This window comes from Girardinichthys multiradiatus, chromosome 23 (genome assembly GCF_021462225.1).
Source record: "Girardinichthys multiradiatus isolate DD_20200921_A chromosome 23, DD_fGirMul_XY1, whole genome shotgun sequence".
In the NCBI taxonomy this organism is placed as follows: Eukaryota; Metazoa; Chordata; class Actinopteri; order Cyprinodontiformes; family Goodeidae; genus Girardinichthys; species Girardinichthys multiradiatus.
The window spans coordinates 24,080,548-24,103,982 of record NC_061815.1 but is presented as its reverse complement, the minus strand read 5'-3'; the positions used below and the strand labels follow the sequence as shown (position 1 = coordinate 24,103,982).

The window sequence follows — 23,435 nt, the reverse complement described above, 5'->3', positions numbered from 1 at the left end:
AAAACAATTATTTCTCAATACAATTTTTTTGACCTACTGAACATGTGTGCATCATTTAAAAACTAAATATTATTACATTTCCCAGTGTGAGATTTTTTTGATTTAAAGACTTTTTGCGCACGTTTCTAAGGTGTGAAGATAAAGATGGAGGGTGCAGTATTTGATGATTTTGAAAGTTTGCTCACTTTCAGAGGAATGGAACCTTCTCATGCTGTAGTTTGAATAACTACATCCCCCCCTTCACCTCTGTTTAGACATATTCATCTTTCAAAACAGAAATATCAGTACCCGTGAGCCATTAAACAGTTGCTTAAAATTAGCCTTTAAGCTAATTGCAAGAAAGCAATTTTAACATAAGGATTTCCTTCCCTTTGGAACGTGGGAAGAGTAACAGTCATAGTAACAATACATGTCTGCCACGAATGACCCAAATACAAGAGGTAAGCAGGATCACACAATCCAGAACAAAACCCCCCCCCCCAAAAATACAGGAAACTCAGGTGGAGCCCAAACACTAGAAATAAAGTATAAACAGACAGTAAAACTTATATGAGAAGGCTCCCGCAAAGAAGAAATATGGACAAGGGGCTAAATACTGGTATTGTTCGTTACTGGATTTTCAGAACATTGGAGTTGGATTAACCAACTGCAGCTGAAGGGAAAGCAGAGGGCTAGAGCTAAATGTTTAGAGTTATACCTTCAGGTCTGGGCTAAAGAGCACTATTTGCTAAAAACAGCCACCACAGAGACAGTTTCTACCCCCAGGCTGTTTCTCTGATGAACACAATGAACACCTTATAGCCTGAGTAGTCAGCGACTCTGCTGTAAAACAAAATAAGCATATTTGCACTACCACAACCTGCCTTTCTTTTGTTATTTCTTGTGTTTTTTTTTAAAGCTGATTCTAATTCTTCTGATACTAAAGATAACTAAATGTACAGACTGGTAAACAATAATAAATGAATACAAAAGGAAACACAAGAATCATTAACTGACCAAAAACCTTACCTGTTCAAAATCCTTCAAGTTTTAGCTGGTACTATGAACAAGCAGATTGTGTTGTTTTGAGAACAAATATTGTTCGTTCGTTCGTTCGTCGTCTTTCGCTTATCCAGGACCGGGTCGCGGGGGCAGCAGACTCAGCAGAGACGCCCAGACGTCCCTCTCTCCAGACACCTCCTCCAGCTCCTCCAGGGGGAGCCCAAGGCGTTCCCAGGCCAGCCGAGAGACATAGTCCCTCCAGCGTGTCCTGGGCCGTCCCCTGGGCCTCCTCCCGGTGGGACGTGCCTGGAACACCTCCCGAGGAAGGCGTCCAGGAGGCATCCGGTATAGATGCCCGAGCCACCTCAACTGGCTCCTCTCAATGTGGAGGAGCAGCAGCTCTACTCCGAGCCCCTCCCGGATGGCCGAGCTCCTCATCCTATCTCTAAGGGAGTGCCCGGCCACCCTACGGAGGAAGCTCATTTCAGCCGCTTGTATCCGTGATCTCGTTCTTTCGGTCATGACCCAAAGTTCATGGCCATAGGTGAGGGTAGGAACGTAGACCGACCAGTAAATTGAGAGCTTTGCTTTTCGGCTCAGCTCTCTCTTCACCACAATGGACCGGCACAGCGCCCCCATTACTGTGGCAGCTGCACCGATCCGTCTGTCGATCTCCCGCTCCATTCTTCCCTCACTCGTGAACAAGACCCCGAGATACTTAAACTCCTCCACTTGAGGCAGGAACTCCCCTCCAACCTGAAGAGGACAAGCCACCCTTTTCCGGTCGAGTACCATGGCCTCGGACTTGGAGGAGCTGATCCTCATCCCAGCCGCTTCACACTCGGCTGCGAACCGCCACAGCGCATGCTGTAGGTCTTGGCTAGAGGGGGCCAGCAGGACCACGTCATCCGCAAAAAGAAGAGACGAAATCCACTGGTCCCCAAACCAGACCCCCTCCGGCCCTTGGCTGCGTCTAGAAATCCTGTCCATAAAAGTTATGAACAGGACCGGCGACAAAGGGCAGCCCTGCCGGAGTCCAACATGCACTGGGAACAGGTCCGACTTAGTGCCGGCAATGCGGACCAAACTCCTGCTCCGCTCGTACAGGGACCGGATGGCCCCTAATAAAGGGCCCCCAATTCCATACTCCTGGAGCACCCCCCACAGGGCATCACGAGGGACACAGTCAAATGCCTTCTCCAGGTCCACAAAACACATGTGAACCGGTTGGGCAAACTCCCATGAACCCTCGAGCACCCTGTAGAGGGTATAGAGCTGGTCCAGTGTTCCACGGCTGGGACGAAAACCACACTGTTCCTCCTGAAGCCGAGGTTCGACTATCGGTCGGACTCTCCTCTCCAATACCCTGGCGTAGGCCTTACCAGGGAGGCTGAGGAGTGTGATCCCCCTGTAGTTGGAACACACCCTCCGGTCCCCCTTCTTATAAAGGGGGACCACCACACCCGTCTGCCAGTCCAGAGGCACTGTCCCCGACCGCCACGCAATGTTGAAGAGGCGTGTCAACCATGACAGCCCTACAACATCCAGAGACTTGAGGTACTCAGGGCGGATCTCATCCACCCCCGAAGCGTTGCTACCGCGGAGCTTTTTAACCACCTCGGTGACTTCAGCCTGGGTGATGAAAGAGTCCAACCCCGAGTCCCCAGCCTCTGTTTCCACCACGGAATGCGTGATGGCAGGATTGAGGAGATCCTTGAAGTACTCCTTCCACCGCCCGATAATGTCCTCAGTCGAGGTCAGCAGTCTCCCGCCCCCACTATAAACAGTGTTGGCGAAGCACTGCTTCCCCCTCCTGAGGCGCCGGACGGTTTGCCAGAATCGCTTCGAGGCCAACCGGTAGTCCTTCTCCATGGCCTCACCGAACTCTTCCCAGGCCCGAGTTTTTGCCTCTGCCACAGCCCGAGCCGCAGCACGCTTGGCCTCACGGTACCCGTCAGCCGCCTCAGGAGTCCCAAAAGCCAACCACAGCCGATAGGACTCCTTCTTCAGCTCAACAGCATCCCTTACTGCCGGTGTCCACCACCGGGTTCTGGGATTGCCACCAAGACAGGCACCGCAGACCTTACGGCCACAGCTATGGGCAGCAGCATCGACAATAGATGCAGAGAACATGGTCCACTCGGACTCTATGTCTCCAACATCCCCCGGGATCTGGTCGAAGCTCTCCCGGAGGTGGGAGTTGAATCCCTGGCCGAGGGCTCCGCCAGGCGTTCCCAGCAGACCCTCACTATGCGCTTGGGCCTGCCGAGTCTGTCCGGCTTTCTCCTCCTCCAGCGGATCCAACTCACCACCAGGTGATGATCAGTGGACAGCTCAGCCCCTCTCTTCACCCGAGTGTCCAAAACATGCGGCCGACGGTCTGATGATACGACAACAAAGTCGATCATCGACCTCCTGCCTAGGGTGTCCTGGTGCCAAGTGCACTGATGGACACCCTTATGTTTGAACATGGTGTTCGTTATGGACAATCCGTGACTAGCACAGAAGTCCAATAACAAAACACCACTCGGATTCAGATCGGGGAGGCCATTCCTCCCGATCACGCCTCTCCAGGTGTCACTGTCGTTCCCCACGTGGGCGTTGAAGTCCCCCAGCAGAATAATGGAGTCCCCGGGAGGGGCACTATCCAGCACCCCCGACAGGGACGCCAAGAAGGCAGGGTACTCTGCACTACCACTCGGCCCGTAGGCTGAAATGATAGTCAGAGACCTATCCCCAACCCGAAGGCGCAGGGATACAACCCTCTCATCCACTGGGGTAAACCCCAACACGAGACGGCTGAGCTGGGGGGCAACAAGCAAACCCACACCAGCCCGCCGCCTCTCCCCGTGGGCCACTCCAGAGTAGAACAGAGTCCAACCCCTCTCAAGGAGATGGGTTCCATAGCCCACGCTGTGCGTGGAGGCGAGCCCGACTATTTCTAGTCGATATCTCTCGACCTCCCGCACAAGCTCAGACTCCTTCCCCCCCAGCGAGGTGACATTCCACGTCCCTAGAGCCAGCCTAAGCATCCGGGGATCGGGCCGTTGAGGTCTCCACCTTCGTCCGCCACCCAATCCTCTTTGCACCGGTCCCTCACGGTTCCCCCTGCAGGTGGTGGGCCCACTGGGGGATGGCCTCGCGTCTCTCGTTCGGGCTTGGCCCGGCCGGGTCCCGCGAGGAGCAACCCGGCCACCAGGCGCTCTCCGATGAGTCCCGACCCCAGGCCTGGCTCCAGGGTGGGACCCCGGCTCCGCCGTACCGGGCGACGTCACGTGCCTCGATATTGTGTTCTTCATGAGGGGTTCTTGAACCATTCTTTGTCTGACCCATCACCTAGAACCTGTTTGCCATGGGAGACCCTACCAGGGGCATTTAGGCCCCAGACAACATAGACTCTAGGATCATTTGAGCACTCAAACCCCTCCACCACGTTAAGGTGACGGTTCAAGGAGGGGACAACAAATATATTATAATACAACAAATATTGTTGTATTATAATATTACTGACTCCTGCTTGAGAAGGTGTTTTGGTTGACAGGATTCTGACCAAGGATTTGTCCCAAAACCATGGAAAGTTTGCTTCATATGATGTACTCCTCTTACCCAAATTGTTTCTTTTGCTGGCTAGTTTTTGTCAGGACATTACTAAGGTGAAAATAAATGGAAAGAAATCACAGAATAGGTATGTAAATGATATGAACTTTTTCCATGTGTGAAAAAAGCATACACCGGGTGACAGTCTTATTTGCTAAAATGTTTTAATTCACCCATGTTAAAGGGTTTTCAAGCCTGTTTAACTTCACACAACAAAATCCCAATTAAATGAATTTGAATAAGCCACATAAAAACCTCACTTTATTTTTTGTTGTTTCCTTAGCTATTTGGGGCAGTTTGAAGACCTGTAAATAGAAAGTTGTATTTATATTCCAGCCTTACCATGCCATACTTTGATGTCCCCTTGGGCAAGGAATTTAATCAGAAGTTGTCTACCGATCTGCGAATGTGAATGAATGTCTGTGTGTTGTGAGCACAGCTGGATGAGTGAGACTCCAGTGCTTTGAGTGGTGAGTATGGCTAGAAACCACTATATAAGTTCAGTATACAGTACCTAATATTCAGAGGTGGACAAGCTGGTGAGCTATGGATAATTTTCCTGCAGCATAACCCATGTGTGCATGAGCTTAAGTTAGCAGACTGATGGCTGGGCATCATCCTTCAGGAGTTTCTGGCAGAGGACAGAATTTATGGTTTAATCAAAGCATCCAGGTCACAAAGAGGCAAAGAAAGCCCAGACCATCACAGTTCCACCTCCATGTTTGACAGTCAGTTTAATGTTCTTGTTCTGAAATGATTTGGAGGTTTTGTTAGTCTTCCAAAAAATTTACTTTTGTCTTGTCAGTCCACAGAGCAATTTTCCAAAAGTCTGGAGATCATTAAGGGACTTTGTGTTCTTCTTGGTTAGTGGTGGTTTTCACTCTTCCATGAATGGCATTTAAACCCAGTCTCTTTCTTATTGTTGAATCATGTCTTTAACTGAGGCCAGTGAGGCCTCCGGTGCTTTATATGTTGTATTGTTGGTTTGTGTGACCTCTTGGATGAGTCGTCAATGCGCTCTTGGAGTAATTTTGGTTGACCAGCCACTCCTAGGAACGTTCACCACTATTCCATACTTTTTCTCTCTGTCATTTACTGGAGTCCCAAAGCCATAGCATTGTCTTGGTAACCCTTTTCAGGCTGATGGACTTTATTTCTTATCTGCTATTAAGTTTATTTAGATTGGGGCATGATCTGTTACTTTTCAAGATCTTTTATCATACTGCATGTTGTCAGACAGGTTCTGTTTAAGCTGTTTTATTTAAAACTGAATTCAAAAATATGTTATTAATCCCAATGGAAAATCAAATGTTGTGATAACTCTCACTATACAGTTTTCTTTAAAGAGTCATTGTACATGGTTTAGGCTCCAGGCAGAGAGGAGCTCCTTCAGCAGTTTATATGACAGCAGATCTGTAAGTGATGTTAGTAAAACTGATTTTAAAAAATTTGCTAATCTTTGTTAATTTCCAATTTAGTAAGTGGGATAATGAGTTTTTCAAATTTGACATCTTTTATTGTTCCACATTAGCATTACCTACAAAAGACATTATTTTTAACACAGTTGATAGTCAAATTCACAGAGAAAGAAAGACATGTGGTTTCTCCAGATCATAGATTTACTTGTTTCTTTTTCTATTATGTGGATTCTGTGATTTTGTTTTACCACGTTGGTGCTCTAAAGCCAAACACAAATAATTTTGCTTTCAATGTCTCATATGTCTTTATTGGTTTTGAAGTAGATGTTGATAGTTGTCATTTGGATATAAAACGCAAAACATTCTACTTCTGTTTTATGCCAATTGTTTTTTTCTCTATTTTCATCTTTAATAAGTGAATCTGCACTTCTAAATTTCATGTCCTTAATGATGTTTAAATTCCCTTAATGTGGGTTGGTAAGGGCCATATGTTTCTATTCAATACAGCTTTCCATTGCACATTCCTCTGTAACGCATCCTGCATTTTCTTGTTAAAGCTCATTTTGTTCTCTTTAACTTGTTCATCATCTCTATCTTACATGTCAAAGCAGAAGCAGACAAGCAATTGCTCATCATATTGATGTTTCTCGTTTTTCATTTATTAGTCCCTCTCCTTTTTGCTCTCTTCTTTTCAAAAGCTTCTCAATCCTCAGTGTGATCTCCCCCATGGCTTTCCTCTACAGCAGTGCGTTGCCTTGGTAATTACCAGTTGTCTTAAACAGACAGATGGAATAAGCGAGAGTGACGGGCAATTTTCCCAGACTGCTTTCCCCATAAATGTGCACGCTATTCCTTTTTGTGCGTGTTCTGTATGCACACGTCCTTATTCCTTCCTGTCTCTTTCTTCTTCTCACTCCTTTTTTCACCAACTTCCTGTGAGTTTATGCAAGATTGATAAGTGTGTGAAAAGCAGAAAGGAGGAATTACCTGACAGGATGAGTTAGCTGAAGATGCGAGTGTGATAGTCTCATCTCATTCTTGTGTGCTGGTCATTTTAGTTGCCAGCTGTCACTGTGGACCTTCACAGGGGTCCCAGAAGGCATCACGTCTCTCCCCTTCTTTTCTCTTTCTTTCCAACATGACCCAAACATGGCAACAGGATTAAGCAAAGGGCTATTTCTGTCCGTAAAGGGTTAGATAGGTGGAGGATGTAAGAAGAGAGTCAAACATAGTACATGAGCTGCTGACATATTTTGTCATGTTTCAAAGTTCTCTTTATGTTCATATTGTTCAATTTCTCTTTCAGGCTGGAATGATCAGAACAGAGAAAGAGGAGTTTTTTATTGAACCAGTGGAAAGGGGCAATGGAGTAATAGAAAAGGAGGAGGATGGAGGAGGAGGGAGGACACACATCATCTATCGCTCGTCAGCTGTTAAGAAAGTGCCCATCAGCAGCCCAGCGGCAGACTACCACTCCAGAGGTTAGTCTGTGGTTCCCATGGTGCTATCCTCCACTTTTATACATCCTTGACTAAAAGCTCTTCATGCACACTTCAGCACCATTCTCGTATTTCTGTTTCTCCTGGAACTTACAGCATTTGGAGTCACACATTATTGAGCAAAATTGTACCAATTACAGATCTACACAAAAAAAGCTTTACTTATCAATGTTTTCATTTCTAAATATTTGTATTTGTTTAGCTGTTCAGTTCAGTTCAGTTTAATTCATATAGTGCCAATTGACGACACATGTTGTCTCAAGGCACTTCACAAAGTCAGGTACATACATTCCAATTAATCCTAATCATTGAACAGTGCAGTCAGATTCAGTTATTTATTCAAATTGGTTAAAAAGATTTTCTACCTAAGGAAACCCAGCAGATTGCATCGAGTCAGTGACTTGTAGCAGTTACTCCTCCCGGATGAGCATATAGAGACAGTGGACAGTCACTGGCGTTGACTTTGCAGCAATCCCTCATACTGAGCATGCATGTAGCGATAGTGGAGAGGAAAAACTCCTTTTTAACAGGAAGAAACCTCCAGCAGAACCAGGCTCAGTGTGAGCGGCCATCTACCACGACCGACTGGTGGGTTAGAGAGAACAGAGCAGAGACACAAAAAGAACAAAGAAGCACTGATCCAGGAGTCCTTTCTATGGGAAGGAAAAGTAAATGTTAATGGATGTAGCTCTTTTAGTGGTTTCATCTAGAAAGAAAGAACAGATCAACTCTGAGCCAGTTTTCAAATTTAGAGTATGAGAGAAAGCACATACAGTTAGTCACAGTAAAAGTTCAGTCAGTAGCTATGTCTAGGAGAAAAATAGGGTTAAACACTGAAAGACAAGGCCAAGTGTATCATCGGTAGAAGGTGAGCATTAAGTTGTTGTCAGCAGAAGCTTGGACAATGCCCCCCATCCAGGAAGGTGTCACAAGTAGATACAGAGTCAGGGCAGGTGTAGCTTCTAGGAAGAGAAAACAGAGAGAACATAAAATTAAAAGTATTAAAAGTAAATAACAGCAAATGATGTAAATTGGAGAGTAGTATGAGAATTTAGCAGATAGAGTGAAGGTGGTCATTATGTCCTCCAGCAGCCTAAGCCTATAGCAGCATAACTACAGAGATAGCTCAGGATAAACTAAGCCACTCTAACTATAAGCTTTATCAAAAAGGAAAGTTTTAAGCCTAGCCTTAAAAGTAGACAGGGTGTCTGCCTCACGGACTAAAACTGGGAGTTGGTTCCACAGGAGAGGAGCCTGATAACTAAAGGATCTTCCTCCCATTCTACTTCTAGAGACTCTAGGAATCACCAGTAAACATGCAGTCTGAGAACAAAGTGCTCTGTTAGGAACATATGGAGCAATCAGATCTCTGATGTATGATGGAGCTAGATCATTAAGGGCTTTATATGTGAGGAGGAGAATTTTAAATTATATTCTGGATTTAACAGGGAGCCAATGAAGGGAAGCTAAAATAGGAGAAACATTACTTCTCGTGAATTATATTAAGACCACTAGCTTCAGCATTTTAGATCAGCTGAAGACTTAACTGCATTTTTTGGACATCCTGATAGTAAAGAATTACAATAGTCCAGCCTTGAAGTAACAAATGCATGGACTAGTTTTTCAGCGTCACTCCTGGATAGGATATTTCTAATTTTGGCAATGTTCCAAAGCTGAAAGAAGGAAATCCTAGATATGGGATTTAAATTACATGTCCTGGTCAAAAGTAACACCAAGATTTTTTGCCTTATTACCGGAGGTCAATTTAATGCCATCCAGGTTAAGTGATTGACTAAGCAATTTCTTTTTTAAAGACTCCGGTCCAAAGACGACAACTTCTGTTTTGTCTGAATTTAGAAAAATTAAAGTCATCCAAGTTTTTATGTTTTTAAGACATGCTTGTAGTCTATCTAACTGGTTGGGCTCATCAGGATTTATGGATAAGTAAAGCTGAGTATCATCAGCATAACAGTGAAAATATATCCTATGCTGCCTGATAATTTTACCTATTGGAAGCAAATTTATAGTAAAGAGAATTGGCCCAAGTACTGAACCCTGTGGTACTTCACAATTAACCGTGGAGTTTGAAGATAATTTATAATTTACACGAATAAACTGGAACTTGTCAGACAAATGAGATTTAAACCAGCCTAGCGCTGTTCCCCTGATCCCTACAGCATGTTTCAGCCTTGCTAAGAGAATATTATGGTCGACTGTATGAAATGCAGCACTGAGATCTAACAGAACCAGTACAGACACAAGTCCATTATCTGAGGCCATAAGAATATCATTAGTGACTTTCAGCAGAGCTGTTTCAGTGCTATGATGAGCTCTGAAGCCTGACTGAAACTCTTCAAACAGGTCATTGCTGTGTAAATGCTCACACATTTGATTAGCAACTATTTTCTCAAGAATTTTAGATAAGAATAGAAGATTGGATTTAGATCTTAACTTATTAAATCATCTTCAAGTGAAGGTTTCTTAAGTAAAGGTTTAATTACAGCTAACTTAAAAGCTTGTGGTACATATCCATTTACTAAAGATAGATTAATCATTTCTAAAATGGGGCTGGTAATCAGAGGGAACACTTCCTTAAATAATTTGGTTGGGATTGGGTCTAACATACAAGTTGAAGGCTTAGATAGAGCTAATATTTTTGATAACTCAGGAAGCTCCACAGGATTAAAACAGTCCAAACACAGATCAGGTTCTGCAGTTATTTCCAATGTTGTCTTGCGTGCTGAGGATGAAGTAATCGTCTTCGGGAGTATGCCAATGATTTTATTTTTAATAGAATTTTATTTAAGAAGAATCCCATAAAGTCATGACTGCTGAGCGCTGAGGGAATGGGTGGCTCAACAGAGCTATGACTCTGTGTAAGTTTAGCAACTGTACTAAAGAGAAACCTATGAGAAATAAGCTGTTCTAGCTTGGCAAAGTGTCTTTTTATACAATAGTAAGCTATTTTTCCAGATTAAGTAGGAATCCTCTAGGTGTGTAGAGCGCCATTTTCTCTCCAATTTTCTAATATTGTGCTTTAAAGTACGCAGCTCTGAATTAAACCAGGAAGCCAGCCTCCTATAAATAATTAACTTCTTTTTCAAGGGGGCTCCATTGTCTAATGCATCGCCCAATGATGAAGTAACACTATGAACAAGAGAATCAATTTGTAAAGGGGAAGAAACAAAATTATTGCCCTCCACTGTGCTTTTCTGGGATAATGAGGAAATTAAAAGTGGGACAGATTCTTCAAAGGTTGCTACAGCATTGTCTGATAATGATCTACAATAATGACATTTTCTTTCAGGTGTGGAGTACTCGGTTAAATTAAACTAAAAGGTTATTAAAAAATGGTCAGACAGGACAGTGTTATCAGGAAATATTATTATTTCTTTACACTTAATGCCTTATGTCATCACAAGGTCCAGAAAATGAAGACAAAGGTAGGTTTGCTAATGTTTTGAGTAAAGCCAATTGAGTCTCAGATAGCATTAAAGGTTATATTTAGGTGTTGGGATTATGATTATTGATTAATTAATATTTATCGAGAATTATAATTAAAAATCATAATTTGAGAAAGTTTTTTTTCTTAACCAAAAAATCCTCATTTATGAATCGAAACCAGAGATGTCCTCTGGGGTTGTAATTGTGGCTCAAAGCCCTTGATAATTACATTTAATAAATTCTCAATAATAGTTGATAACTATTATTAGATGTCACTGTTTAATCAACCGTTTCTGCCAAAACGTGGGGAACTTTAACCTTATTTTGACTGACAAATCACTCTTGCTCAAAAACACAAAGGCCTTCTCTTTATCTCTGTGAATATTTATTAAATCAACAGCTCTGATACAACTCGCTGATCCGATTCAATAATCTTCACCTAATCAAACATGCAACGTTCTACACAAAAGGGTAAAATATCTAACTAAACAAAATAAAACAGCATTGAGTGTGTATGAAATAAAACGAGCAGTAATGGCAGTTGTGACAAAAATACAAGAGGAATATGGTGTTGAATGAAGCTTTGGGAGCGGCCCGCCAGAATGTAGCTCCGTGTAACACACACACAGGGTCATAAACCCTACCCCAAAGTTGTAAACTCAGTGGACAAAAGATCATAAACTTTTTGGCAGCAAACCAATAAAACCAGTAAAGTTGAAGACAAATAAAATGGTGAATTTCACCATGAGGTTATTATAGCAGTTCAGCGTTACGGCGCACCTGCGCCAGGTGTCACACAGTAAAAACACAACTTGAGAAGCTCGGTGGCTTCAGAGTCCAGCGATAATCAACATTCAATAACACTTGGCATGCAAATACACTTCAAACACATTAGACTACAAGTGGTGATTCTAAGTTGCCCTAAAATCCCACTCTATCCTGCCCAAGCTATTTCTAATAAAGAAATAAAAATAAAAGAACGGATTTTACTTGATGTTGTCTCCTCTGTGCAGAGGGAGAGAGAGAGAAGGGGGGGGAGTTTCCACCCGTGGGTAACGGGTGGTAACTCCTTGGCAGAAAGGTGAAATAAATGACGGACCGTCACTAGTCGACTGGAACAAAAAAACAAGGAGGAAAAATTGCGTCTCCTTGAAAACTCCGTGGTTGTTTTTGGTTACGTGTTAAATCTACGTCCTCGATCAGTAAAATTGAAAACTCCGGGCCTTCCTAGTCCTGGAGCCTCTTTTATGAGTTTTATTCTTGTTGGCCAACGCGGAAGAATGAATTAAAGTCCATGTGGGATTTCTTCTCCAGAGTGATGCTCCAGTTGCGTGGTAACTGCATCTCGGTTTCCAGCGTGAAAAGCCATGGTGGGCGTCTCCGGTGCCCTTACATAGTCCACTGCGACGTCAGAGATGCGATGCCCCCGTCCTATCAGCCGCGGTGCCCGCTGGTATTTGTAGTAGCCGACTATCGTAGGGTACAAAATGGCCGATGGTGTCAGAAGGCTTGGTGGTGTCCATCAACGTGCAAATAGTCCAATATTCAGCAAAACATGGTCCAACATAGGCAATCACTTTCAGTGTCAACATGAATGTTAAAATCCCCCACTATAATAACCTTATCTGTATTTAACACTTAATCCGATAAAAGGTCTGAAAACTGATCTAAAAATTGAGAGTAAGGGCCTGGTGGACGGTACAAAACAACAAACAGAAGTGGTTTTAGTGCTTTGCAATTTGGATGAGGAAATCTAAGGATTAAATATTCAAAAGAGTTGTAGCTATTAATTGGTTTCGGACTGATCAATAAATCGGACTGAAAGATGGTTGCTACTCCTCTTCCTCGCCCAGTATTTCGAGGTATGTGAAAATATAAATAATTAGTAGGAGTTGACTCATTTATAGTAACACAATCCTCTTGCTGCAACCAGGTTTCTGTGAGACAAAATAAATCAATTTGATTGGCACAAATCAAGTCATTAACTAGCAAAGTCTTTGAAGAGAGAGATCTTATGTTCTCTAAGCCACATTTAATTGTTTTATTTTTCTTTTCAGTCAAACCATTCCATTGCAGCTCAGGTTTTATGTGTAGGGTAGTTGTCATGCTGGATGCCCAGTCTCAAGTCTACCGTAGTAATGCACACAGTGGTCCCCAACCCTGGTCCTCTGGACAGTGTGGAACACATAAAGAATAATAGTGGACCCTGAGGACTAGGTTTGGGGACTTCTGAACAAACAGGGTTTCCTCTAGGATTGCTTTTATGTTTTCATCTGGTTTTCCTGCCCATGGCAAGGAAAAAACATCCCCACAGAATAATATTGCCACCATCATGTGTTACAAAGGAGGGTGTTTTCAGGGTAGTTTGCAGAGCCTGGGTGCTTGCACACCAGAGCTTTTTAGTTTGCTTTAAGAAAACAGGTTTAGGTTTCTTGGATTGTCTTCTTCTTTTAGGCCCAAATTATCAAGCAAACACAGGCCCAAATGATACAGCAAACCATGGTTTGCTTGCAAGTTAATCCTGGTGTGGTTCATTTAGTGGGAAAGCAAATGGACAATACAGCAAACACAGAGAGGAAATTAACCAAAAAGAGCAATTGGCATCTCCTATGTGTGTAATTTACTAACTTACAGGTGAACTGAAAATTTCAAATGTCATGCAAAAAGCTACAGGCTGTTTAGTTTGCTGCTCATACAGTCATCATATTGTCCTGGTAGTTTGGGCTACTCTAACAGTGAGGTGTGAAAATAAACCAAGCTAAAGGTCTCCATGCCCCTCCGAGTTTAATCCAATATGGCCGCCATGAGTGTAAAACAAAGTTGACTGGTTTACCATAAATTAGTGGCACCCATGGTACTTTACAATCTTTATTTAAAAACACGTTTCTACAGTCTTTGAGTGCCCAAAATAGAGGGAAATTAGAAAAACTGGTATTGGCTTGTGTTGCTAGTAGTTACTTAGCCTGGTCATTGATCACAACAATTAGCAAATCTTACCAGTTTTACAATTTGTGACTAGAATGCACTCAACTGTGACATCATTGCCTGATCCTTAACTTCCAAAGCCAATCAATCACGGCATTAGCTACAGTCTAAGGAATCATGCATTGGTCCTTAAAGGAGGGTCAAGCTACCTTCTACCCTAACCGGGGATAATTCAAAAGCAAATCAGACATCTATCTGTGTTTATCAAACTATGTCGCATAAAACTGTTTATATTTTCTAAAATGAATAACCTCAGTCAGTCATTTTCTACCGCTTATTCCATAGTGGGTCACAGGGGAGCTGGTGCCTATCTCCAGCAGTCTATGGACAAGAGGCAGGGTACACCCTGGACAGGTCGCCAATCCATCGCAGGGCAACACACAAACAACCATGCACACACTCATTCATACACCTAAGGGCAATTTAGAGTGACCAATTAACCTAACAGGCATGTCTTTGGACTGTGGGAGGAAGCTGGAGTACCCGGTGAGAACCCACGCATGCACGGGGAGAACATGCAAACTCCATGCAGAAAGACCCCTGGTCGGGAATTGAACCCAGGACCTTCTTGCTGCAAGGCAACAGTGCTACCAACTGCGCCACCGTCCTATTTTTTTACAATAGCTATATGCATTGTGACAAGTAATATACAGCAGTCCTAAATTTTAAGCCTATTGCTCTAACAGTTTTTCTTTTGTAAAATTAGGTCAATAAAGAAATAACCTTATCCCCCCAGAAAAAAAGAAATATCGTCTGTGCTTTGACAATCAGTCAGTGTTATTGAAATAAAGGCCTGTTATAAAAAAAACCTGTGAAGGAACAAAATGTGTCAACAATGTCCCAAAGCAGAACAATCTTAATATCTTCCACAGGTTGCATTCTTTTCATTGTTGTTCTATGCTCTTGTACAGACTCTTTAATTTTAGGTATGAATTGATATGAAAATTTGGGCTGATGTCAATATCTAATATCATAATATCATATATTTGGCATATAGCTCACCCCTATTTCTAAGTCTGTATCTGAGTAACAAACCGTAACATATGGCACCCTCTGTGTCTTTCTCACACCTTGTTTTTATCAAACTATGATATACAAAGACAGCGTCATATGCTGTCATCAAAAATAAACTTGAACATACTCATATGTGCCCTGCCGCTGGTGTTTTAATTTTCCTACAAGAAAGGTGTGAAATATGGAGCGACGCATGTTCTACTGATAATGGAAACTTCAGTGTCTGACATATAATTACCTCCTATGTGTTTTTTTACTGAAATGTGAATGCTGAAAGATTTTGAAGGGACTTCAATTTATCAAAGCAAAGCTTGCCAGCTGTAGGGTTAGAGAGAGAGGAGGCATGTCTTTACCTTTAACATATTTAATTTGATAAAGAAAATTATATTCCAAAGTTCATTTTTACAACTTTTACACATTTCAGATTTCTTAAAGCCTGTAGCTCATTATAGTTATATTAATTTCTAAGTCCAGAATATAAACATCTGTTTAAAAAAAAGCATGAACGGGAGGGAAAAGGAAAAGAGCAAAAATGAACACAAATCTGCTTAAAATACAGTCTGAAACTGCAGAAGAGTAGGGCGTTACACATAGCACACTAAACTCTAGCACAAGTTCATAACAATGGCCACACAAACAATAGCATAGTTTTCAGCTAGAATCTGAGCTCTTAAGGAAAATATTTACATGGTCATGTAGTAAACACCTTGTTCTGAGAACACAGTCTTTTGTGCAATTTAAACCTTTAAGTATTAAGTGAAGTTAAAATGCTGATATACAACACCTTGTTCATTGGGTTCTGATGCAGAAAAAATTTAATGGTGCTGAAGCTAATTATTTCAGATAAATATGTTGCAACAGGAACGTTATGGGACAGCGATTATTTACTGATTTTGCCAAATAATCCATATATATGAGAAGATGTTTTGTATTGGTATTTTGAATCAACGATAAAAACAAGGTTTCTTACCGTAAGTTATGACATGGAACTGTGTTGTGTCCTTGTTCCACAAGATTTTCTTTTTCTTACCTTTTCTAGTTGTTGCATAGTCTGGAGCAATATGTTTTTTCAAACGCGATATGGTTTGTGGATGAGAGGAGAAAGCCATCCTCTTCACCTGTTTACCTTTAGATAGCTCACCCAGTTTTTGAGTGGAGTGATCACTGGGGAAAGTAAGAGTGCTCACTCCAATTTTTTTCTGTGTTGACAATAAGCAGCCACACATCCATTTGATATTGTTTTAGAAAGCTTTATTTTGTCAAGAAAACAATCCCTTTTCTACATACAAAAATAAACAATGCTACATTTCTCGACATTATGTTACCCTGGTTATATGGTAGTGCATTTCTGTTTTGAAGAGGGAGGGCTGCAAAGGCTTTTTGTGTTTTTACAGTTCCTTACCCACTTTGAAAAGCAGTTGCAGACTGTAATTTATTTATATTTTTTACTTTCAAGTTTTTTAGGTTTTCTGTTTGCCTGTAATTAACTGTATTGGCAACATAATGGTAGATATAATTAAACATCTTCTGATGAACTCAATGCATGAAGGTTTCTCACTTTCCCTCATTGTCACTCTTTTATTTTAGTTGCAGATCACTGTAACCAGATTTTAATCATCCCTATCCACTTCATGAAACTAGGCAGGGTGAAATAAATCTGTATATAAATATATATAAATTCAACAGAAAGTTTTTCAGATTTGCTTTTGCCACTAATATTTACAAAATTGTGTTAGAGGTTTACAACTAATCATGAAGGGGGCAAATATGAGACCCTATTGTACATGTGTGTGTCGAAGCTTATTATAATGAGTACATTGCAACAGATGAGATCTGTGTTTTCCTATTCTGAGCAGTTGACTCGAGAATGTCTAATAATATATTGGGAGAGTGAGAGAGTTTCCATAGGAACACCCAGTGAGGACAGACTGCATTTGATTAACACAGATCTGCTCCCAATGTTACTAATACCTGGCAATGCATCCGCATCCAGCCACAACTCTTCAGCCTGAGAACATGTACACACTGGGGAGAACAGGAAAAAGTTTACTGTGAACACAAGCATGTAAAGGATGTAACCAAAAAGCTTACACAACTCCCCTGACTGTGAATTTACACTTTGGAGCACACAAACACTCACACATGCTGCATGTGTGCAGACAAAGGAAAGACACACTCGGCACGTCTCACTGCTCCTTGTTGCCTTTGAATCTGTCTTTCTAATGAAGAGTGGGGTGTGGATCAATAGCGTAGGATAGAACAGGCCGCTGTGTGTGTGTGTGTTCGCATGTGCGCGTGTCTGTGTGCATCCACATACAGCGTGGGCATCGGTTCTGTGGTCGTCTGGCTCTGAGAGCTGGGATTTTCAAGGCTAAGCAGACAGACAGACAGACTGACAGACAGACAAGCAGGCAGGCATGTGTTGCTCCCAGTGGCATTTCATGTGGATGTCTCTCCGCTTCTCATCACTTTTGTTTGCTTTTTGTGTTTGCTATTTCAGACAACATTATGTAAACACAAAGTTTACGTTTCAGCTGTTGCATCATGTTGCTGTAAACTCAGACACATAGGAAAACACCTTGCAGATCATCCAGAGTCTATGCAGAGCTTGACTTCTAGTTAACACCAAATTATGTTATTTTTATTCTCCTTTCCCTTTTATTTCTCAGCTAATCAATCCTCCACATCAATCAGGGACATTAGCATCATTAAGTTATATCAATCAATCATTTCTGATAATCTTCCATGTTAGACATGCTTTATCCGCCGCCCGACTTATTTGCTCAATAAAGACAGAGGGAAGGAAGTTATATTTAGCAAGGTAATACGGGATCTGAAAAGGAACAGAAGGAATTAGGAGCAAGATTGATTGCTTTCTTACATCTTAAGCCAGGGAGGTGTGAATCAATGCTCTAAATGGAGAAAGCAAGCCTTATTATTAATGTGGTGCATTCATCAATTAATCGCTGCAGCGATAGAAAATGAAAGATTGCCATTTTTTTGTTCCAGAGCGGATGGAGCTCCATCATTCAATCTGTCTCTTCTCTTCTGTAACAGTTTTCGTTGTCCCCATTTTTTATTTATTTATTTTTTCCTCTCTCTGGTTTGTCTGTGGATATCTTTTGATACTTTGTTTGTCCTGCTGTTTTCCATTCCTCAACCATAACAGAGGGAGTGAAGTTAATGTTTTCTCTGAGAGGACCTGTGCCTTTGTGTCTGTGGTACTGAGGCATTAAAATGTCTCAATTTCTCAACTGTAGGGCAGCTTTCTGTACTTTTTATAGAGATTGTTTTATTATAAATTCGAGCAGAATCTGCTTGATGCAGGGATATTGAGCTGTATTTATAGTTGGAATATATGGAATATATAGGAATCATTTTTGAACAGTTGAACACAATAGACTGCAGCACAAACTTGCTGTCATTTGTAGGTTTCTTGGTTTGATTGATATTTCATAGTGTCCTCTGACTTTGTTTTATAAACACCAAACTAAAAATAATTAACTTTGAGTCTTCCTACAATAAAAACGTCAACACCAAAGTGTGTTAGTGGGTTAAGTGACTTGAAAAAGATTAGAGTTTTGAGTTTCCAACTAATTGATCACTAATCAGAGCTGAACAGGCTAAAATCAGCCTGTTTCTTGGTGCATCTTTAAAATTTATATTTAGCAGACTTCAATTAATGCATTTTATCAGTAGTTTAAACATCAGACAACCTTGGTTTGCATAGGTACTGATAAGTCAGACTCATTCCTGGTGGCTATTGGTCTCAATCAAGACAGCAAAGGTCAAAATATGTCTGCCTTGGTGAATTGGCATTTCATCTTTGTAGTGCTTCTTTCATCCCAGTAGTGCTTCCCTCAGAAGATCTTATGTTGGCACCAGCCTAGTTTGTAGCAAAGTGTAAAGCAGGGTTGTGAATTTGCTCCACCAGCTATGTTGCCATGGAAAGACCAGATTGCCTGCTCAGACTTTACTGTTTTCTATTAAACATTTCTGGGCGAACATTAAGCTGCTGTTAGGTTTGTAGTGTTGCGATGCATTTTGTGAATTCATTAAGTCTTCTTCACCTTAAAAATGTATTACCACGTTTTGTGATGCTGTTTCATTAAGGCTTGGGCCATAAATGTTTTCAACCCTACTCTCCTAGAATGAACATGCAAATAGACTCTTTGCCCCTCCACCTTCATTGTAACCTTTTCACAAAGCAAGTAATGTATGTTACTAAAGGCTAAATAAATAGCATTCTGACAAAGTATAAAGGTTTATACAGTAATGCTCAAAAAAAAGATATTGTTAGAAATAAATCTTGCTACATACAGGCCTTATCAGGTCAGAGAAAGGGACCAGCTGGGTGCAAACACCACAGCTTATTATCCAGTCCAAAGATGGGTTTGTTATCCACAAGAAGAAATACCAGATATTGGTAAACTTGCATCATCTTGTTGAATCACTGGTTGACAGATATCCCGTCGGGCTCACTTTTCCCGCTTTGTTTTTTGTTTTTTCCAAAACAGCGGTTCCCGTGCTAAACCAATGCTGGTGTTACAACCAATTCTTAACTGCTTCAATCAAATAATGGTTCTGGTTTTGCACAATCTGAGTGCCAAGGATTTAAGAATTGTGGTGCTTGGACACGGGTTAACTAAACAGATCATACTATTTCTTTCAGCATTGCTAAAAGCAAATAACCCTAATATCACCATCTTAATTTAACAGTGTTTTGAAAAAGTTTTAGTGGTTGTGAATGTTTCACATTTCTAACTAGCTGATCCTGGATCTGATCAATGTCAGCAGCACTGGAGTTATCTGGTGTTTAAAGCAGAATTTATTAACATCACCTGGAGATTTTAATATCAGATAAAAAAAATTACCTGGGGGGAGGACTCTGAAGGAAATATTAAGCTTAAAGTAGCAGAAATGTGTTTTTTCCAGTTAGGGTCTGTTATGACTCCTAAAGTTTTGGTCTAAAGCTTCTTACAAAGGAAATAATACTTGCATATAAAGGCTGATGCTGCTGGATTGACAAAGCTTTAGCATTGTCCTGGAGAAAGATAAGAAGAAGTATCATGTCAGGGTAGCTCTACATTGCTACTTCTGAAAGTTGCGCTCAAAAAAGTAGTAAAAAATGCATAGAAAAATGTGCATATCTGGTAAGCATCATTAAAACTTAAATATAAACATTCTTTAACTGTTATTTTTAGTGTGCCTATTTGACAAATTTCCTAATGTCTGTCAGTAGCAGTGTAATAGACTAGATGTTTATTGGTATTTTTGCTCAGCAGATATAGAACATTGCTTTTATAAAATAATGGTTCTCAGGTGATTTCTTATCCCACTTTAATTGCCAGATGCTGTGTGTCAATATCTACAATCTGCTGTAATTCCCTGAAGCTATACAATCCAATTCGCTTGCAGTATTTTTATTTGCTTAAAGTAAAGCAGCCACCTTTGTTGGTTCTGACATGTGTCTATAGGCTGATGTTTGGTAAGTTTAAAAAAAGTGGTTTTGAAGGAGATCATCCACTGTTACTTGGTTGGTTGCTTTCTCCGCAGGAGTACTGTTAGAGGGGAAAACGTAAACCTTTGCATAAAATATGCCTTGATTTTATTTTTTTGGTGTTGATTTAAATTTGTCTTGTGGTGAAAAGAATAGAAACGACCTTTAAGGGTGGAGCTTGAAGAAAATAACAGAACCACACAATTTGCTAAAAGCAAAGATAAGACCCTAAGCTTATCCTGCTCTCCACTGTCTTGGTTTGAGATCCAGTCCATGAACACCACAAACAGGACTGTGAGAGGGGGCAGCCCTGGTGCAGTCCAACCCGCACTGGAAACAAGCTCAACGTTGTGCCAAGAATGAGACATAGCTCTTGCTCTGACTATTTAATGCTTTATGTGCACAGAATAGATTGCCACATTAGAGACTGGGTGGTGCATTGTGCATCAGGGAATCACTTTGAATCAGCTTTATGCATTGGTGTAATTCTGAATTAAAACACAAACTTCATAGACAGGTATCCCATAATTGTGTGAACGGCCCAGGTGTACCTTTGGGAGGAAATTACAGTGCTAGGAGGGGAGCGATTTCAGCAGCCAGCTGCTTCCGCTCTCCACTCTCTTTGGCCATTGGCTCTATCCCTGGAGAGCACCACTGCCTTATTACCACACTCAGTGTATGCATGTGCATCTGTAAGTGTGTCTGTACATCTTTACATTCCTGTGTTTAGTCTGTGTGTTTCCTTGTACATCTAAGTGCTTTATCCATGCCTGTTTAACTCACAGCTGACTGACAGCATTTGTGTGTCTATGAGTGTGCCATAACTGTACATCCCTCAGTGTGTGTTCTCCCTGTTGCTTGTCTGACTCCTTACCTGCTAGTAAACCCCCAGCAGGCCCTCCATTGAGCCGTCAGTCAGCACGCCGGAGCACTACCTTTAAACTGAACAAACCTCTGGGGATAATAGCAGGGTGCGGCTGACCTGACTGCAGCCGACGTTGTTGCACTTGGCCTCATGAAGCATGTGTATGTATGTATGTGTGTGTGTCTGGGGTTTAATCTGTATGTTTGTAAAAAGGAGAGGATGAATTGAGGAAGATAAGGCATGGAATATGACTGAAGAGGTAATGTGTTATTACAGCCCTAGTGATTGAGAGAGTGTCACTATAATCATGGTGATCATAGCACTGACAAGATTAGCACCTTTGTGGTGCCTCTGATGTGATGTTCATATTTTCAGAACTGGAATCTTGCTGTTGAAATATCACTACATACCATGGCTGAGTTCATTTTCGTCATGTTTTTTTTTCTTTTATGATTGTTTTTCTGCCCAGTGCCCAGCATTCAGTACACTTCTGTGTACTAATTAACTCCTCATCTACAAATAATAAAGGGAAATAGAAAATTTTTATTGGGACAAAAGAGAAGTTAAAATTTTAGATCTATAGACCTGTTTTCTGCGCCACGAGTAGCTTAAAAACAGAAGAGTAAATCTATCAAGTGGCTTTGATGGATTGATTGATTATGGCTACATGGATGCTGCTGGGCTCCCCCTACAGTTTTGGTGATGTAACACTGTTGTTTTAAAGAACTGCATGCTAGTTTGAAATAGAATTGATTTGGTTCAATGATATATTTTTGTATTAAAAAAAGTGACAAAAGCATACTATTTTTTTAATCTCAGACTTTAGCAACAGATCAAAGCAAAGCTAAATAATCCAAAGCAGGGATGCTGATCAGTTATTCCTCACTTTTCCAGTAGCAGCAAGCAAAGACAGCGTCTGCCCTGAATGCTTCTTTTTTTGCTCTGAGATCTCTTCAGTAAGTAAAAAGTCAGTCAGATGTTTACTTTTTTCTGGTTTCTTGCTTGGTCTTTTTCTCTCTTTCATTTCAGGCTTCATTCGACAGTGCTTTTGTTCTCAGCGTTCAGTCTATAAGGATTTCTGTCTGTTTCACCAAAACTGCCTTTTTTTTCTTTGAACAATTAATTCAATGGTCATCGGATTGTCTCAAGATCACAATGTATATTTAACTTTTTTACATTAGAGTTTGATCCTAGCTAATAAGCAATGCAGTCAAGTTCGATTTATTATTCCAAAGGGGTGAGTTTTCCAGCCAACTGCATAGCTGACTGACTTTGCAGTAATCACTCCTCTTGACATTGACAGTGGATAGTCAGTTGCATGTTGTCATTAATTTGCGGCAATCCCTTATAATGACCATGCATGTAGTGAAAGTGAAGAGAAAAACTTTAGCAGTAAGAAACCTCTAGTAGAACCTGGAACAATGTGAAAGGCAATCTGCCCCGATCAGGCTTTGAGAAGACAAAGCAGACCCCCACACCAATAAATAAATAAACAAATTAATTAATCACAGAAGCACTGGTCCAGGAGTTCCTTCACTGTTAAAGAAAAAGTAGAGTTAATGGTAGCAGTAACTCTTATATAGTGTATATGTTTTGTTTTTTTTTTATCTAGGAGAGAAACAAGGCTAAGCAGATAAGCTCTGAACAGTTGTTAAATTTATGATTGCCAGAGTACATATCAGAATTAGTCACAGCAATAGCTCCTACAACTGCTGTGTCTAGGAGGAAAACAGGGCCAAGTCTCCTACCTATAGACAGAGAACATAAAGATATTGGCAGCAATAGCTGAGATGATGGCCCCTTCCAGAAAAGTGTCACAGAAAGTAAACAGAATGGCAAGACAGGTGTTAAAATATCGTGAAAAGGTTTAATAATTTTGTTCACTAATTTCAAACTCAAAACTTTAATTTCAAACTAATTTCAAGATACCAAGTGACTTCAGTTTTCTGCCTCGTACTTCCATGAAGCTGGCCCTTGTTCTCTCTCAACATCCATTACGCAACCACCCAACCTAAGGGACAGATTCTCGAGGAAGATGAAATAGTGTGTGACTCCTTTCCTCCCACTACTGTCACTGTGCAGCAAACACACTCGACGCACGTACACCCACCCACACATATGTTGTGTTAAAT

The 23,435-nt window shown here is 41.3% G+C and overlaps 1 protein-coding gene across 3 annotated transcripts in view; it reads left to right on the top strand.

Moving 5' to 3' along the window:
• The window catches only part of LOC124860390 (A disintegrin and metalloproteinase with thrombospondin motifs 2-like), a 228,144-nt gene that overhangs the window by 110,885 nt on the left and 93,824 nt on the right, over positions 1 to 23,435 (top strand). For all 3 annotated transcript variants that reach the window (XM_047353689.1, XM_047353688.1, XM_047353690.1), the window contains exon 3: positions 7,303 to 7,477. In XM_047353689.1, coding sequence (XP_047209645.1) covers positions 7,303 to 7,477 — 175 coding nt within the window. The remainder of the gene's footprint in view (positions 1 to 7,302; positions 7,478 to 23,435) is intronic.